Source organism: Bemisia tabaci, chromosome 10, assembly GCF_918797505.1.
Source record: "Bemisia tabaci chromosome 10, PGI_BMITA_v3".
In the NCBI taxonomy this organism is placed as follows: domain Eukaryota; kingdom Metazoa; phylum Arthropoda; class Insecta; order Hemiptera; family Aleyrodidae; genus Bemisia; species Bemisia tabaci.
Genome location: NC_092802.1, coordinates 19,212,821 through 19,230,785, shown reverse-complemented (window position 1 = coordinate 19,230,785; position 17,965 = coordinate 19,212,821). Strand labels below are relative to the sequence as shown.

Below are 17,965 nucleotides of genomic sequence, written 5' to 3'. Positions count from 1 at the left end.
GTAAAAAACGTCCGATTTGAGTAATTTTTATTCCCGTTTGTGGCATCCATAAGCCGCGCTGTCTCAACTCCCTCTATAAAGGGACTGTAGATGCGAACTGGTCATATGGTCATACGAATGCCTACACAGGTCCTACGAGTATGATGGTGTGGCTCAAAGACAATATATTTGAAAACCGCACATTCCTATCTTCCCTATAGTGTACTTTCCCTTAATTAGGTGATGCTCCATAGAGGGGGGGGGGTCGCAATATATCGATTGATCTGCCGTTTAAACCTACAGAGAGGGATCGATAAACAGGGTGTTCGAAACGAACAACTTAATAATCGATTCGTTACCATAAGTTCGAATATGGAGAATGGAGATATTGTATGTGTGAGGAATTTGCGATTTGACTGTTGATTCTTGTGTAAAAGTTCGCGAGAAACACGATGGTGCCACTGGTTTTCTCTGAAATCAACTCCCAAGCTCAAAAAAAGCTCTCAAGTTGAGGCCAAAATGGAGGGGATGTCCCACGCTATCCTGAGAGTCCACGTCTATATCAAGACAAACTCTCCATGCAAAAATTGGGAGCAAATACATTAGCAGGGCTGCCACTTTATTTGGGGACTCCAAAACTGAAAACACGGCATTTAGTCGAGTTTACGTCTCGAAATTTTCTGAGGAAGTTCAAAGAGCACCAAGGGCAACTGTAAGTGAAGTAACAACTAAAGAAAAATTGTTGCCTTACCTGTCAAGCAAGGTCTCCGATTTGCGGAGTAGTATCTCCACATCTTGGCTTTGGGTGTCCGATGAGGATTTGTCCAAAAGACTGCTATGCAAGTTCACCTGTAACAACAAACACGATTGGTGATAAAAATAATAATTTCAACATATAGTTACGATCTTTTACAAACTGCAGTCCATGATTATACATGTTGTTGCTTCCATTCATATTCATGTCATTTACATTCTTGTAAATTTAACAGGATGATACAAAAAATTTATCCACTAAAAGCACCTGAGGATTAGGTACATAGCCTCGAGAAGTCCATTAACGATACTGCCGTGCTAAGGAAAAACGCCGTATGAACATTCGAGAGTTGCCATATTTCCTTCGATAAAGTGTTTGTTTCCAAGAAAAGTTATAAATATTTTCCCTTGAAATTTTCAGGAACTAAAGGTGAAATTGCATAAAAAAATATCTGAAAAATCGAAAGGAAAATATTCATAACTTTACCAGGATTTTCGTGTTTTATCAAAGGTAATTTGGCAACGCCTAAAGGTTTATACAGCGCTTTCCTTTAGCACGGAAGTATAAGTAACTAACATCACCTAATTCCTACTACATCGGGAAGGACGAGGTAATTATCAAAATCGCAAAATGATTTCTCCTATTCACAAAATTTTGAGCTCATCAATTCTCTCATAAGAGAAACATGGTCGATGTCACGCAAGAAAAGAAGGACAGTTGTAAAAAGTCCAGCATTATATGTATAAAATATAAAATTCAAGCAAAAAAATATACGACATTTTTAATAGCCTTCTTGCGCCTCCAGTTGCCTTACTGCACAGGAAAACCGCCTTCAAATTTTTGGATAGGCAATATACGCTCCGGAGAGTTTGTATAGTTGCTCAGAGCGCCTGAGCAGAAGTTACAATATTGCCATAATAAGGAAGAACGCTGCGTCGCGCCGTTAGTCGCCGGTGATTTTAGTTTTTCGGGATACCTCGTTTCATTATTTTCCGATGACTACTCCACGGACACGACAATTTGAAAGCTTCTAACCAGCCATGAGAATAGATTGTCATAATTTATAAAATAGGATTAACAAGATAATTAAATACAAATATTTAATTCAACATAAGATAAACCACGCACAAATAGCCCGCTATTCTTGAAGGGAGTAAGACAAAGTAAAATTACTGAAAATTAAATTTATAACTAACCAATCAATATAAGTTAGCAACTTTGACTACCGGGCTAAAAAAATAATTGATTTTAATTATTAATTTTTTCAGCCCTCAGTCTATGCAGGTATTATTTTTCTAAGAGCAACTTTTGCCGAACTACGTCGAATAACGATGTGTTGTCTAATCGAAACATTAGGAGTCCTCTATACCGCCGTGCTAAGGAAGAACGTCATATGAACATTCAAAATTGCCAAATTTCCTCCAATGAAATGTTTATTTTCGAGGAATGTTATGAATATTTTATCTTGAAATTTGCAGATAATTTAGATCTAATTACAAAGAAAATTCTCCGAAAAGTTTGACAGAAAATATTCAGAAATTTTTCTGAAAATTTTTATTTAATCTAGGGAAATTTGGCAACTGGCGCAGGTTCATACGGCGTTTTTCATTAGCACGGCATTGTAACGCTCACACTGAAAAAAAATCTCGGTGTATTTACTAAGAAAAGGGCAAAATTACCAAGAATTCAGGGTTCTATTTGATCCCAGTTTTCTCTTGGTAAAATTACCATTTATGGAATTGGTAATTTTACCGAGAAATCTCGGTAAAATCATCGAACTTTCTCGGTAATTTTACTGGACCTTGGTAAAAACGCCAATATTTTTGATCGACTGTGGTAGAATTACCCAGATAAAATGGCAAAGTTACCGGGAATTGATTACCAATAAAAGTGGTATTCTCACCTGAAAAAAACAGGAAAAATACCGGTTTTTAGGTAAGCTTACCAGTCTGTCTCGGTAAAATTACCAATAATTGGTAAAAAAAAGTGAGACGGTAAAGGCACCAACGGACCGTGGTAAAAACATCGAGAATTTGTTTTCAGTGTATCCGTACAGTTTGGCAGAAAATATTCAGAAATTTTCCTGAAAATTTTTGTTTAATCTAAGGAAATTTGGCAACTAACGCAGGTTCATACGGCGTTTTTCATTAGCACGGCATTGTAACGCTCACGACGAATAAGAAAATCCGGTGGCGGCCAGTGGCGTGGCGTGAATGATCGATTATCGATATATCGCCATTTGAAGCTATGGTAAATAATCGATTGATAAGGTGTTCGCTGCGAACACCCTAATAATCGATCTTTTTTATAGGTTTGAGTGGGGTATCGATCGATATATCGCAAAGGGCGGCAACAGCGCCCATCTCGGGGGCGGGCGACCCCGATTATCGGCGCAAGAAATTCAATTATCCGGGGAATAATTGCCCGACTGGTGCCCCGCTCATTATTAGTTCATCAAATTAACATTCAATGGCCCACCCTCCCTCCCCTCCCCGACGTCCCGGTCTGGCGGCTCATGACTTCCAACCGCTGCCGTCACGGTGACGCCGTCGGCCCAACTTCCGTCGTTAATTGACGGAATGTGCTCGCCCCCTTCCGACGAGCCTCTTTTCAGCAATAACCGCATTGGGACTGAGTTCGTTGGTGGATCCAGCAATTCGGCAACACCGGATTGCCTCCGTTTAAACCTATGGAAATGTATCGATTCTTGGAGGACATTGGCAGATCCAGCAAATCAGCAACATTGTCTTTCTTCCATTTGAACCTATGCTAAATAATCGATTCTTAGAGGGGCAAGGCGCTCCGGCAAGAATCGATTATTTAGCATTGGTTTAAATGGAGGAAATCAGGTGTTGCCTAATTTCTGGATCCGCCTTTGTTGGAGGAGCCAGGTGCTCCGACAAGAATCGATTATTTGGATCGCATTTAGCAAAAAGAAACCAGCGAAATTCTGCCGTGCTAAGGAAGAACGTCGTATGAGCATTCGAGAGTTGCCGAATTTATTTCAATACATTGTTTATTATTGAGGGAGGTTATGAATATTTTCCCTTGAAATTTTCAGGAACTTTAGATCAAAATACTAACAAAACTCTCTGAAAAATTGGACGAAAAATATTCATAACTTTACCAGGATATTCGTGTTCTATCAAAGGTAATTTGGCAGTGCCTGAAGGTTCATACAGCGCTTTACTTTAGCACGGCAGTATAATTAACTATCAACACCCACTAAATCGGGAGGGACGAGGTATTTATCAAAATTGCAAGATGATTTCTCCTATTCACAAAATTTTGAGCTCATCTTTTCACTCGTAAGAGAAACATGGTCGATGTCACGCAAGAAAAGAGGAACAGTTGTAAAGAGTCCAGCAATACATGTATAAAATATGAAATTCAAGCAAAAAAATATACGCCGTTTTCATTGGCCTTCTTGCGCCTCCAGTTGCCTCACTGCACAGTAAAAACGCCTTCAAATTTTTGGATAGGCAATATACGCTCCGGAGAGTTAGTATAGTTGCTCAGAGCGCCTGAGCAGAAGTTACCATATTGCCATAATAAGGAAGAACGCTGCGCCACGCCGTATGAGCATCAGGATAATGTCAAAGTTTCCATTAAGGACTTTAGATCAAAATAATAACAAAATTCTCCGAAAAATTGGACGAAAAATATTCATTGGTTTACCAAGGAATTCGAGTTTTATCAAAGAAAATTTGGCAGTGCCTGAAGGTTCTTGAGGTTCCACACGCTTTTGAAAACACTGAAATGGTGGTGGTTACGTTTTGTTAAATATGATCCATTTAGTATAGTATTTAAATGGAGAAAACTTGGTGTTGTCAAATTGCTGGATCCGCCTCTGACTGAGTTCAACAGTAACGCACCAGGTCACATTATGAGAAATTAACGGGTATGAGGTAGCTTTGAATTCAACTAATCGTATATTTTCTCCAGTTTAAAATTCGAAGTGTAGAAAGAAAAGTTTTGGGAGTGCCAATGAGAAAAGCGGATGGCTCAGGTGTACCGCGTTAAGTAGAGAGGAAACAAGCCATATCAGCTATTGCCCAATTTAACTGGGCAATTTAATTTTTTACTCAAGATCGTTTCCGTAGATTTCTTTGAAAAATCTTTGAAAATCTATTGTGAGACCTTCGCACATAGGTCCTTAGGTCCTGGCAGTGGCGCGGCGTGGCGTGCTTTGCAATCTATCGATTGATCTGCCATTTAAACCTATGGAAAAGGATTGATTAACAGGGTGTTCGATATGAACACCTTAATAACCGATTTTTTACCATAGCTTCAAATGGGAACACATCGATAATCGATCATTAGCGCCTCGTCACTGGTTCCTAGTACTTTAAACACGCCCGAATCATTGTAATCCTCTGTGAAGATCTATGGAAAGGAACTACAAATATTCACTGAAGAACTAAATCAAAAGGTGCTGCGTTGCATGGAATTTGAGTGCTCACTCGAAAAAAAAAAGCACATTGGATCTAGAGTCCAGACTCTTGAAAACATTGACAAGAAAAAATACTCTCGATTCAATCAGATTTTTGCTTAAATCAAAAGGAAATCCGCTCAAATCAAGAGGCTTGGTTCTTGATTTAAGCAAAAATCCGATTGAATCAAGAGTATTTTTTCTTGTCGATGTTTTTAAGAGTCTGGACTCTAGATCCAATGTATTTTTTTCCCAGTGTGACCTTTTTTGATTTTTTGTTTGTGCGTACACGGTTCTTTTTAGCATAAATATGTCTGATTTAAAAATTCAGTCATGAATTATCTCCATTGAAACCTATTCCAGTGAGCGACAACAAGGAAATATTATCTCCAGGGTAGAGGCTCCGGCTGAATGAAAAACTCGAACGGGGAAACGCTACATTATGAGAAAGCTGAAGATTTAATTTCGTCAGTCGGGTTTATCAAAGAGGGAGAAAGCACTCGGAATTCGCTTTGTTCAAGTTTTAAGTCTTTTATTAAAATTGAATATCTGGCTGCTCCGTCACGTCAAAACTTGCAGCAAAGGAGCTTATTTTAGAATCAAAGAACTTTTTACGTATAAGATGTAACAATAGTTATTTGAATTGAGTGAGCTAAATCTATTACGTAGAGGGGCTATAGCAAAATTTAAACAAAATTTCATATTTTTCACAACATCACATGAGAGTGATGCCTTATTATTTCGAATATGAACGATCGACATACCAGTTGCGTTTTAATAGAACTTATAAATTTTATTTAAGTTTTATGCTTTATGCTTACGCTGGCGACTAGTTTTACTAAAATAAGCGGACTTAGTCTTATTCGTTTTCCTAGTTTTGTTACAATCTCTAAAATTGATTATTATGAATTTTATTTTATTTTTAAGTTTCTATATTTCCACTTCAAAATATTTTCATTTTTTCTAATTTTTTATATTTTGCTTTGGGAGTGCCCTACAATGATTTTGCGTATACTCAAAAGGCTACCTGAATCGGAAATCAGGCAGACCTGTAGTTATACTTACCATACTACTCGGATAATGTTTACCGTATATACTTATTTCGTGAACCAGCTATTGATTTTTTAGAGATCATACGTTGCCAGATAGTCTATTCCCTACTACTATTTTTTTTACCCGTTTATGCTGTTTCAGAGGGGGAAGGGAAGAAATAAACGTATGAAAAACATGAAAATAAAACTACCCTTGCAGTGGAGTCAATGGACGCTCATAAACGCACCCAGCCCACGCAAAACTGAGTCGGGAACGCGGGCATCGCTTTCGCTACAAAACAGCGCATCTGCCGATAAAAGACCAATACGAGTTATGCGGTTTTTCGAGCAGCCGGCGAACACGCCAATCGGCGCGAAAACGGACAAAAGCCCCGCTCCGCCAGACAAAAGCGCGGACAGGAGAGCTACAAGAAAAAAGAAAACACGGGAGCGAAACAAAAGCCAAAACGAAAACAATAACAACACGATGCGATACAAAAACGAGTGATAGCGACGAGTCGGAATAAACGTGAACTTTGATAAAGCGGACGCTCGTCTTCGGCAAAAGCGCGCAAGCAGCGCTCGGATCCAATTGCACTTGAGTCCTTTTGAAATTCGACGCGATGGGGGCGCAACAAGGGAACAGCAGCCCTCTGGGCGGAGGGCGGGGGGGGGGGCGTGGGTGGGGACAGCTCATTGTAATATTTTCAGGCCCAGCATTCATTTCTGTTTGACATTTACCTCGGTCGCAAAGCGGTCGTATGAAAACGGGGCAGCCGCACAGTGGGTCGAGTCAATGGGAGAGGTCGGACAAAATTTGGAAACTTTGAAGGATGGAGATGTTGCATGTGTGAGGAATTTGCGATTTGACTACTGATTTATGTGTAAAAGTTTGCAAAAAATACAATGGTGCCACTGGTTTTCTCTGAAATTAACTCCCAAGCTCAAAAAAAGCTCTCAAGTTGAGGCCAAAATGAAGGGGATATCCCATGCTGTCCTGAGAGTCCACCTCTACATTAAGACAAACTCTCCATGCAAAGTTAGGGAGTAAATTCATTAGCAGGGCTGCCACTTAATTTGGGGACTCCACAATTGAAAACACGGCAACCCTGCTAATATATTTACTCCTTATCTTTGCATGGAGGGTTTGTCTTGATGTAGAAATGGACTATCAGGATAGCGTGGGATATCCCCTCCATTTTGGCCTCAACTTGAGAGCTTTTTTTGAGCTTGGGAGTTAATTTCAGAGAAAACCAGTGGCACCATCGTCTTTCTCGTGAACTTTTACATAAGAATCAGTAGTCAAATTGCAAATTCCTCACACATGCAACATCTCCATTATAACTCCGTTTATACAAAACTTTGTGATTCTAAAAGTGGTTCCATTGGTTTCCTCGTGAAATTTTTGTTCATCAGCACCCCTTAAATTTAAAAGTCGAAATAAACATAAAAATTTGCAGTTTGAGTCAAAAATTTCATGTCCGACCTCTCTAATTGACTCGATCCACTGTGAGCCGGTGGTTGTGGTGGTGGAGGAGGGGGGGCTGGGGTAAATGTTCCCCGTTGGGGTTTGCCAAATTGGTGTAGCTTTCATTTTTCACGGTCTTCCTTCGGGGAGTGCTTAAGGGTTGTTTTGATGGTCGTTCCTTTATTAGTTCCTTACCTTTTGAACGAGGCTCGTATATCGAAGGATTCGGAGGTAATACTGCATGATCGTGTAACTCGATCGCGAAGATTCAAAGCCCCGCCCGTTTCATATATACGAGAAGTGTTAAATACCACGAGGAAAAACTTCGATTCAAGGGGAAACCAAAGTTTTTTATCCAGTTAGCCGAACTTCCGGTCAGAAGAATTGAACTTTGTTTTGGATAACCCGAGTTCATCGGGTCCATACTCTGATGAAGAAAATTATTCCTGGAGCCAAATTTCAGCTCTGTGACTGAAAAGTTTGGTTACCTCGACTAAAAAAATTGGCGTATGAGATGAAGCTCAATCGTCATATCGAAAGGTTCCGTCAGAATTCAGTTCCATATCGGTAAATCTATGTAGCTCCAGTAATAACGACGTTATACATTCCATCATACATTGTGACCGAGAATGTTAGCATAAGCTGTGAAGAAAATGTGACGTCATTGACCAGGCGACTAAGCATCGGTTATTGAAAGGCATATCAACAACAGATCACTTTGGTGTGATAATACCATTAAACAACTAACGAACATCCAAATAGGAACTGAGAATTAAATTGCGTCGGACTGCATGATCTTTGACGGAGAAAAAAAGAAAATGAAGGAAAAAAGTAGACAAGCATAACGCTCTCCTGTAAAAATTGGAATATTTAATTATTAAAAATCCCCACACACAAAAATTCGTGATCCTTAGTTTCCCATATCCGTCACGATTTTTGCAAATCACAAAGTGTAGGTCTTTCCGTAAATAAAAATCATAGTTGGGCACCTCGTTTTCTTTTTACTGTTACGTGTGTAAAGCGGACAAATATTAACAAGACGCGATTGGAACTTGGCACTTTTAGACCTCAAGTATTGATGCCGATTAATTTGTTTAACTTAAGAAACAAAGTGTAGTGTTACACTGTTTTACACGTGAGTGCAACACAATGTAGAATGTGCCATAGTAGTACTACAAAATCAGAAGACACACAAACAGTCCAGAGTCTTTTCAAGTGTGGAGATATAATGGTTTCACTATGGGAACTCTCAGCGTCACTTCTTACAATCTTTGTGTTAATTTACATCCCAGGTGAAGTAAGAATCATCTAATGAATTATTTCTAATAGTCCCAAATTACTTTCCCTCATAGCTGAACTGGCACAACCTGCCCTAAAATATATATATATTAGTTTGGCTTAGGCTGAACTGATGGAAAATATTTTTTTGAACTAAAATTGCTCTGGAATAGTAAGTTCAAGTACCTTCAATCCTATAAAACGCTTATATTTAGGAAGGATAAATATTCCGAAATGTAATATTAATTTGTTGTAGTTTTCAAAAAGTTTTGATAATTTTTATTCAAAAGTTTGGTTTTTTTGGCATTGAAAAATTATTTGTCTAAATATTTGATTTCGCATCACACATATTTTTAATGGGGTGCTCCACTTGCTAGGTGTGAGACAATGATTCTTGATCATTCAATTTTTTTTATAACATTTTCAATTGGACCTTCCAACTTTTAAATTGATGTTCACTCGTAGGCATTTTCCGTCGAAATGAAGGCCCCAAATGAAGCTCTGGAATTTTTTAAAAATGACATAGATGAAATGAAAAAAGCTGAGACTGAACGGCTCGAGGCAATACAAGCTGTCTTCTCGAAGTCAAGACTGATGGCGGATTTAAACGTAAAAGAACTGTTGAATCTAATGGCGTCCCAAGATGAAATTATCATCGAAATTCGAAAAACGCTGGAGGGTATGCTTTGGACCTTGGGAGTTGCCAATCAGGTTGAAGTGAGTGCTTTTTTTCAAGGTGCTTTTTAATTTTTAATTTTTTTAATGTTCCATTTTCTCCGGTATAATATTTATATTTGAAAAAAGTTATACATTTTTTCTTTATTGGATTTTGTGAAAATTGAAAATTTATTGAAATTAAACTCTTTACACTGAATCGCAAATCAAAATCTACGAAAAATTAGCAGAAAAAAATACACGGCCTCGTGAGAGAATCTAGTTTTTATCAGCAGAAATTTTCCGAATCTGCATAATTTCTCACAATTGACGTTTTTCAAGTTTAAGAGGTTATAAATTGATTTATGATTTATAAACGTCAAATTCGTAATGACCTAACACACTAAATATTCGACACATGATCTCACCTTGAGGTTATGTTTTATTGCTCTAACGCAACCTCTGGATTAGGCTTTTGTTTTCATCGCTTGCCTTCTCATGTTGCAGTTTACGAGACTCGTTGAGAAACTCAGAGGCCAAATACGACAAATGGATTCGAATGAACTCGAAATTAAGAAAAAAGAGAAATCACTTCCACCAGACCTCTTACAGGATGATGAGTTAAAAAAATTGATGGATGCACTTCAAACGGATTATGTTTGCGTAACGGCAACTGTAGGCGCAGTTAAAGCGATGAGTCCGGTTGAAATAGGAAATTGAAAGCCGTTTAATGTCAAAAAGATCTCTTGCCCACAAAAGGTACAAAATTCTTGTTGTATCTCTAATTTTCAATTCGCATTTTTACAGGAAGAATATGTATAATTGTTTATATTTTAGAAAGAGATAGAATTTTACCGTATATTTTTTTAGTTTCAAGTCATACCCTCCGCGTTTGGAGGAACACACGACAGCGAGACACCTTTATCATAGAGATTATCAATAGCGGGCTAATCTTAATTGATAAGAATTACGATGACCGACCAATGACTGAAAAATATCAAAGACAGGACAGAAGCTATTTTTCCTTGTCTCTCTCTCTCTTTTTTTTTTTTTTTGGAAGAACAGAAATGGAAGAATATAAAATTTAGCATGTTGTACGTGACGCTTATCATGGTAGAACTCATGAAGTCTGCGGATCAAGTTTCCCTAACGCAGGGATCAGGCTGAGGTGAGTGTTTTATTGGATGTAGTTATAGTCCTATTTCGAGGTGAAACGCGAGAGAGACCCGGAGTGGTTTGACGAGGTTTTTTTTTTTTTTTTTTTTTTTTTTTTTTTTTTTTTTTTAAGTTTATTTACATGTATCTATTCTCTTAAATTTAAAACACGGAGAGAAGAATATCCTTTTGGGTGACACTCCGAAAGTAAAACCGCCAAAAAGCCGGCAGGAATACCAGGACAGCAGTGGTAGAAAACCGCAGGCCACATAGCTGACCTCTATGTCGCTTCTGGGGCTGGAATCCTTGTTCGGTGGGATGGAAAAGGCTTCCTTTTCTTTTTTTAAAAAGCTCTGAACATTTACTAGCATGCAAACTTTGTTTTGTGTCTATCAGTGGTGTGACTCTTGAATATTCTGACTGGTTGAAATGCGGCACACTTCTCGTCCGATTGGGCGCAAAGATTGTGTCGCGAGACTTAGGAGCCTAAGGGCTGTATCAATACCATAGAGTACAATAGAGTCACTATGTACTAGGGCTTCGATGAAATCAATTCTTGGGGGATGCATTTTTAACCTCTTGATAGCCGGAGAGAGGGAACCATCTGAGAACCATACGGCATTTTCTAACACGGCGGCTTTTAGAAGAATCGCGGAATAAATTATAAAAAAAAAAAAAAAAAAAAAAAAAAAAAAAAAAACTATTATCGTCCTCCGTGTTTTGACACCAGAAGCAAAGGTATCGCAGATTAACTTATTCTAAGTATGTTGGGCCTCTCGCCGCTATCTGGTTGTATAGCTGGTGTGCCATTTGAACGCATTTCACTAAAATACTAGAATTCAAAAGGCAGGTTGAAATCTAAAAGCGCTCCCCACCAGCAGAGCGCTTAACAGTTTGTTTAAATAGTTCAATTATCATGAAACTCACATCTCATATTTTTTATTACAACGAGACAACAAAGGAGGCTGAAATTCAGAAACCTTCGCATCCATGGAATGCGTTACTGAAAAGATGCGGCTTGCCAGGCAAAAGACTCGAAATATCTTTTATAGCCAGGAATCCTCAGGCAAAAGAATTCATCTCGGAATATTCTTTTCTCACGGAGATCCGACCTGAAATCTCCGCTACTCTTTTTGTTCGTAACAAACGGCTCTCTTCGAAATTTTGCCCGTATTAGACTGAAAGATTCAGTGGAGCGCTCGACGGCGCGCAAGGCTGCTCTGAATTCCATTTTGCGACCGGCCATTATTTCAAGGAATCAAATGTTGGTCTCCCATGGCTTTCATTCTTCATTGACGTTACTTGTTTAACTTGAATTAAAAACATACGATATTTCTTTCTCGTGCAGAAACGTAAAAATTAAACGTGGTGCGACGCTGCTGAGGCTCTGAAGCAGAGGCCTTGGTATCATCTTGAGGAAACATACAGTTTTTTCCTTAATATTTTGTTCATGCGACAATCTCAAGGAGATGCTACCATAAAATCGGTGTTATTCTCGTACTCAGGACTTTTAATTTTGTTAACTAATCAATTATCTTACAAACTACCCCAAGAGGCATATTTTTCAGGAGAGCGATTCCTATCACGTTGCTGCAAGTACTCGTCGGAAAACTGTCCCTCCTAAAACTCCTGCTTTTCCTGAGATACTTCACGCGTATCCCTGAAGTTAAAATAGTTGCATGCCCACGGTCTGCAATAGTGCGAATTATGCTGTCCTAGTGAATCAGTCGGTTGATTTACACACACTTATTCGAATTTTGAAGTTTTAGATTTTGAAAATTTGGTCATCACTGCTCTCTTGAGTACAACGGCTGCGTTCAGAGATGAGGCGTAAAAGATCGATTATCGATAGTTTCCCATTTGAAGCTATGGCAAGGAATCAATTATTGAGGCGCTCGTTGCGTAAACCGTGCCTATCGATTCTTTTCAATAGGTTTAAATGACAGATCAATCGATTTATTGCAATGCACGCCACACCATAGGCTGCGTTACGAGGTTGCCTTATACGATGGGCGGATCTTAAGGAGGCTTTGGCTCAGAGAGAATATGGACGTATTTCTGCCTAGCGGAACTTCGTGCATTAAGACCTGAGCCCTGAGACCCATACGAATACATGCATAACAGGGTTCACGTCTAAATTCAGATACTTCCGTTTGGCGGCAATACGTCCGTATGAGCCTCTCCCAGCTGCATTTCTGTCAATACAGCTTAGAATTTGCCGAGTGTGTGTCATGTCACTCACTGATGAAACCCAATTTTCGCGAAAATGTGCCGATTTGTCGTTGCTCTAAATTCAAAACTCTGCAAATTCAGGGAAAACTGGCAGGTCTGAGCTCAACTAACGCTACAACCTATTACGCGCAGAGCTGAACGCGGTTGCCTGGTTTGATGGTCATGTCTACGAACACGCTAAAAGCATCGAACGTAGTCAATAACTATGTGTATTGAAAAAACTGGTAAATTTTCAATGGATACTTTTTTGAGAATAAAGCTAAGAGTAGTTTTTTCCGAGACCCTCTTCGGGCGCATGGAGAATTTGCACGCAAATTTGTTATTCATCTGAGAAGGCTGAAAGAGCAGATTTATCAGTATTTTTTATGATATTTTTTTGATCTGGGAAAAAGTATAAAAATAGAGTTAAGAAAGAAAAGATTCACAGCCTATAATGACGTCATCTGAAGGAAATGCCCATCCAAACAAATGCATTTTAATAGATTAGATAAGTTTGTCACAACTCCTCCAATAATAGTTCAATTTATGAACCTATAATGAAAACTCAACTAATATTCTTTCATTTTATTGGTCTGGTTTAGCACTGCTTTCAGAGAGCGGCAGAATTCAAACGAGCCAATCAGCTTTAAATACTGCAAATCGATACATCGAATAACGTCATGTTTCTGCGTTAAAAATGGCGGTTTTTTGCAAAATCTAGGGATTTTTTGAGCAAATCTGGGGATTTAGGGATTTTTCGCGAATCTAGGGATTTTTCTTCTTCCCCGCTAGGGATTTAATATCGGATCACTATGGATCCAAGCTACTTTTTTTTCCAGTGAGCTTGTTTTGCGAAATATTCGCTCGATCTGGCAATGCCGTTACATCTGCATGAAGAGGGCTTGAAAAGGCACGAACCGGGAAGTGATATATTATATTGGATATGGCACTGTATCGTATTAGAGTTATTCACCGAGGCAGAGCCGTCTCCCATCAAGACGCGTCTCATCTCATGATCTCGCGGGAGGATTAAATTTATACGAATTTATTGATATTGACTCCATTTTCTGAGATCGCGGGGATTCAATACTCGTCCGGGCTTCTCGGGTACTAAATAAGTCCGGAGACATCATCCATTAAGTCACGGAGAAACGAGGAGCTAAATACTCCTTTCTGACGATTAGCAGCTACTTCAAATACACCTCAATCCTAGTCTGATAGACTCTGATCGTATGACTACTAATCAGAGAGATAATATGCATTATTGCCTTTTGGAAAAAGGAACCACAAGAATTCCAATGTTGCTAAGATTGTGCAACTTTTGAACCTACAACTATAGACTGACCATCTAATTAAAATTTATCTTTACCCCCAATAAACTATAAATTCAAGACGAAAATTACCATCGTAAATTTAACTTTTTGCATAATGGCAGTGATTTTATTACAAAGATTGTAAGTTGCACAATCTTAGCAACATTGGAATCTTCTTGGTTCCTTTTTGCAAAATGCAATCCATATGGGCGTACACTGAAAAAAAGATTGGTAGAATTGGTAGAATTCTTTCACCCTGTATTTCACACAGCTTCAATTCAGGGTCAATTCTACCAGAAGAAAGGTAAACGTTACAGGTACGTACAGGTAACCATTCCTCTGGCAGAATCGACGTGAGGATTGGTCGAATTTACCATTCCTTCGCGTTGTGTGAAATACGGCGTGAAGGAATGGTAAATTCTATCAAACTTTTTTTCGGTGTACAGGCTAAAAGGAACCAAATCGGCCCGTGCGAAAACTTCCGATGTTCCTTACAGTGGTTAAGAAGGTTTTTTGTGAATTGATAACTGCATTATTAATTATTTTCATTGACTATTCAGTGATCCGTATCTGATGTGTGTAGCGATCCCATTGTATCAACTTTCAGCATGTTTAACCACGCTTTCTTGAAACTTGAACTCAGGCCAATTGGTGAAATGAAAAATGCCGGTGTTAAACTAATAGACATTAAACTGTGCATAGGGTCAACGAAAGAGGGCAAAAAGGATGTTGAACGAAAAGGCCGATGGAAAAATGATTATAATGGAACTCACCTGAAACTTGTCATGGTGTAAGTTGAGGAAGCGTTTGACTCTGGCGGTGTCATTTGTGCGGATGGCAGTCTCTAACTCGACGCCGATATTCTCCGCGAGTCCGACAGACGATTCTAGGCTGCTCAACACACGAGAAAAGACGAATATTACTCGGAGAATTATTATTATTGAAAATGATTCGTTCTTGTAACACATTCTACCATGTTAAAGATAATAATAATATGTTACCATATCAAATAAATAACACTGGTAAAAAAAACCTCTTGGTTCAAGAGTGCAGTTTCTTGTCGCCGGATTTAAGAGTCTGGACTCTTGTTCCAATGCAAAATCCGCTTGAATCAATGCAAAATCCGCTTGAAACAAGAGTTCAAGACTCTTCAATCCGGCGACAAGAAACTGCACTCTTAAGTCAATGCACCGCGGCATTGGTCCAAGAGGTTTTTTTTTTACCAGTGAACGAGGAAAAACGCTAAAAAATGGCCCGAAACATATGTAACAAGCTAAAGAAATGGTGCTGGGTCCACACCATGTCGCGAGGAAAACAAACGCAAAAACTTCCGAAAATTTCAATCGAATCAAAAGTATTGTACTGGCACTTTACTGATTAGAGCTTCAAATATTTTTTGACTATAACTGAAATTTTTGACTTTGATTTCCCCGCAAAATCGGGTGGACCCAGCACCATTTCTCTATCTTGTCTAAAAGGAAATCGAATCAAAATTGACTTAATTTTCGAGTAAAATTTGACTATATTGCAATGGAGAATTTGCCCGACAAAATGTCGTTGCTGTATCTGAGAGTGCTTGATGAGCCAAGTTCACAGTATTTTTCTTGAATTTATTCTGGTGGGAAATTGTAGAGAAGCAGATTTAAATGTGAGAAAATGTACCGCTTTGTGACGTCATCTAGCGGAATTTCCTATTTAAACACATGGGTTTTAAGTCGTAAGGTTATTTTGTCATATTTCCTCCGATTGTTCAATATAGAAACCAACAGCATTTTCGTGTTTAGTTCTCTTAGTTAATCATGAAATTCAGCAAATTTCAGGCATCTGCAAATGGGTCAGTTACGCTGGTTACAGAATTATTTTTTAATATTTGATTATTGCAGACGATTCGCTAAATATAATAAGATCAGTCCAAATAACAACTTTCTACGTTGAGTGTTAATCCAGATATTGTGCTTTGGAAAGTTCGATTTATGACGACATCCACCGCTGTATCGACATCCTTGGTCTCTTCCACATCGTTTTGGTCAGTCAGGGAAAAACACATCTGCACCGGTTACTCAACGTGTAACTCGGATGAAAGCAAGGCGGAAGAAACCAAGGGTGTCACTACCGCGGTGTATAACATCACAAACCGAATTTTTCGAAGCGCGTAAATATAAGGCGTAGTTGACATTGAACGTAGAAAAATGCTGCTTCGACGGCTTTCATCATTTTTAGCTGATCTGCACGAATCAAGCATCAAAACACGATTTTTAGTCTAGCGCAACTGACCCATTCTCCGTTATACTTTGATTTGTATTGATTCTGAACGAAATTTGGCCTTGTAGTGTTTGCCTATCCCACAAGCCCCAGCGCGCAGCAGATGGAAACTCATTTTCGAATAGATGCTCCTCCTAAATTTGGCAGGGCGGCAATCCGCAACACATTAATCCCGTTCTGGCAGGTGAGCAATAAGAAAGCGGTGCAGGTTGCCTAAACAGTATTTTAAGGCGCGAGCAATTAATTCCGGTTAAGACGCGGCCCGCGGGTGCTTCCCGCCTCGAGCCCTCCGACCCGAACGAGAAACCGCCGATGCTAAAAACGAGATTTTTAGGCGGCACGGGCGGCGGGTGGAGGGGTGGATGGGGGCTGGGCCTCTGGCTCCCGCTCTTACGGCGAAAAGTGACGCTTGCTTAATTGGATTCTCAGGTCGTGCATCTCCGTGACGCCAGGTTGCCGTGTTTCCTAAATTTCGATTGATTTTCAGGTCGGCGTGGCGTGCTTTCCGATACATCGATTGATCTGTCATTTAAACCTATGGAAAAGTATCGATCTAGGGTACTCAAAACTTTCAATTCGTCAAATCAATTCATAAGTGGGTTTCCGTTAGTCAGCCTATTACCCACCTCCTTTGTCCATTGCAATCACCAGCTTCCACCATTAGGAACCATTCATATACCTTTTGTCTTCTTTGTTAATCGCATACTAACTAATTAACTAACTCTATCTATTAATTTTAATAATCGGCCCGGAGGCCTTACCGAGAAAAAGAGTAGAATTTCCCAGCTGAAGAGATCCAATTTCAATCGGTATATTTATCAAATTTAAGCTTCCTTATATTTTGAGTGGGCATGCTGAAAGAGGAAGAGTTTAATTATCGGAGCCGCAAAATTCGGTGTCTCATGTAGATTTGACCACTCAGTTTGTCAGACGCAAACTTTCAATTCGTCAAACTGATTCCTGAGATCGAACTTTTAGATTGAACCGAACTGGAAAAGTAAGTTCGATCTCGCACTAACTGAATGTTCGATTTAACAGAACAAAATTTCGGTGCGAAAAACCGAATGGTTTGATGTGTCCGGGACACCGAACGTTCGTTTCGTACGATCGAACTTGATTTTCTATGTAGCGAAGTGTGGTGTGATTTGTGATACATTGACCTGCCATTTAAACCCATGAAAAGCATCGATAATCATTAGCTAAATCATTCTTTATCATAGCTTCAAATGCGAAAACACCCATAATCGATCATTCACGCCTCGCCACTCTTCTCTATATAGAAAATTAAGTTCAATCACATGAACCGAGCGTTCCCTGCTGCCCTGCCCGATGCTCCCTGTGCCTTCTTTGTCTATCGCTTTGTCGAACAATTTCACAATCAGCTCGCAGGACAGTAGAGCTGAGGCACTCTCCCGTGGTGACCATTGA

The 17,965-nt window shown here is 39.2% G+C and overlaps 2 protein-coding genes across 4 annotated transcripts in view; one reads left to right on the top strand and one right to left on the bottom strand.

Annotated features, from left to right (window-relative positions):
• LOC109033369 (uncharacterized) overlaps window positions 1–17,965 on the bottom strand; it is a 358,654-nt gene that overhangs the window by 253,066 nt on the left and 87,623 nt on the right. For both annotated transcript variants that reach the window (XM_072305106.1, XM_072305107.1), the window contains exons 6-7: window positions 15,049–15,166; window positions 731–828 (exon numbers count right to left, since the gene is read on the bottom strand). In XM_072305106.1, the coding sequence (XP_072161207.1) occupies window positions 731–828; window positions 15,049–15,166 (216 nt within the window). The remainder of the gene's footprint in view (window positions 1–730; window positions 829–15,048; window positions 15,167–17,965) is intronic.
• Window positions 8,392–10,455, top strand: LOC109033405 (uncharacterized). Of its 2 annotated transcripts, none has more exons than XM_072305110.1 (3): window positions 8,392–8,956; window positions 9,408–9,659; window positions 10,104–10,455. In XM_072305110.1, the coding sequence occupies exons 2-3, from the start codon at window positions 9,423–9,425 to the stop codon at window positions 10,314–10,316; spliced, it is 450 nt and encodes a 149-aa protein (XP_072161211.1). In that variant the 5' UTR covers window positions 8,392–8,956; window positions 9,408–9,422; the 3' UTR covers window positions 10,317–10,455. The 2 variants fall into 2 exon arrangements, with proteins under 2 accessions (XP_072161211.1, XP_018901547.2); XM_019046002.2 differs by having other exon boundaries at window positions 8,394–8,961.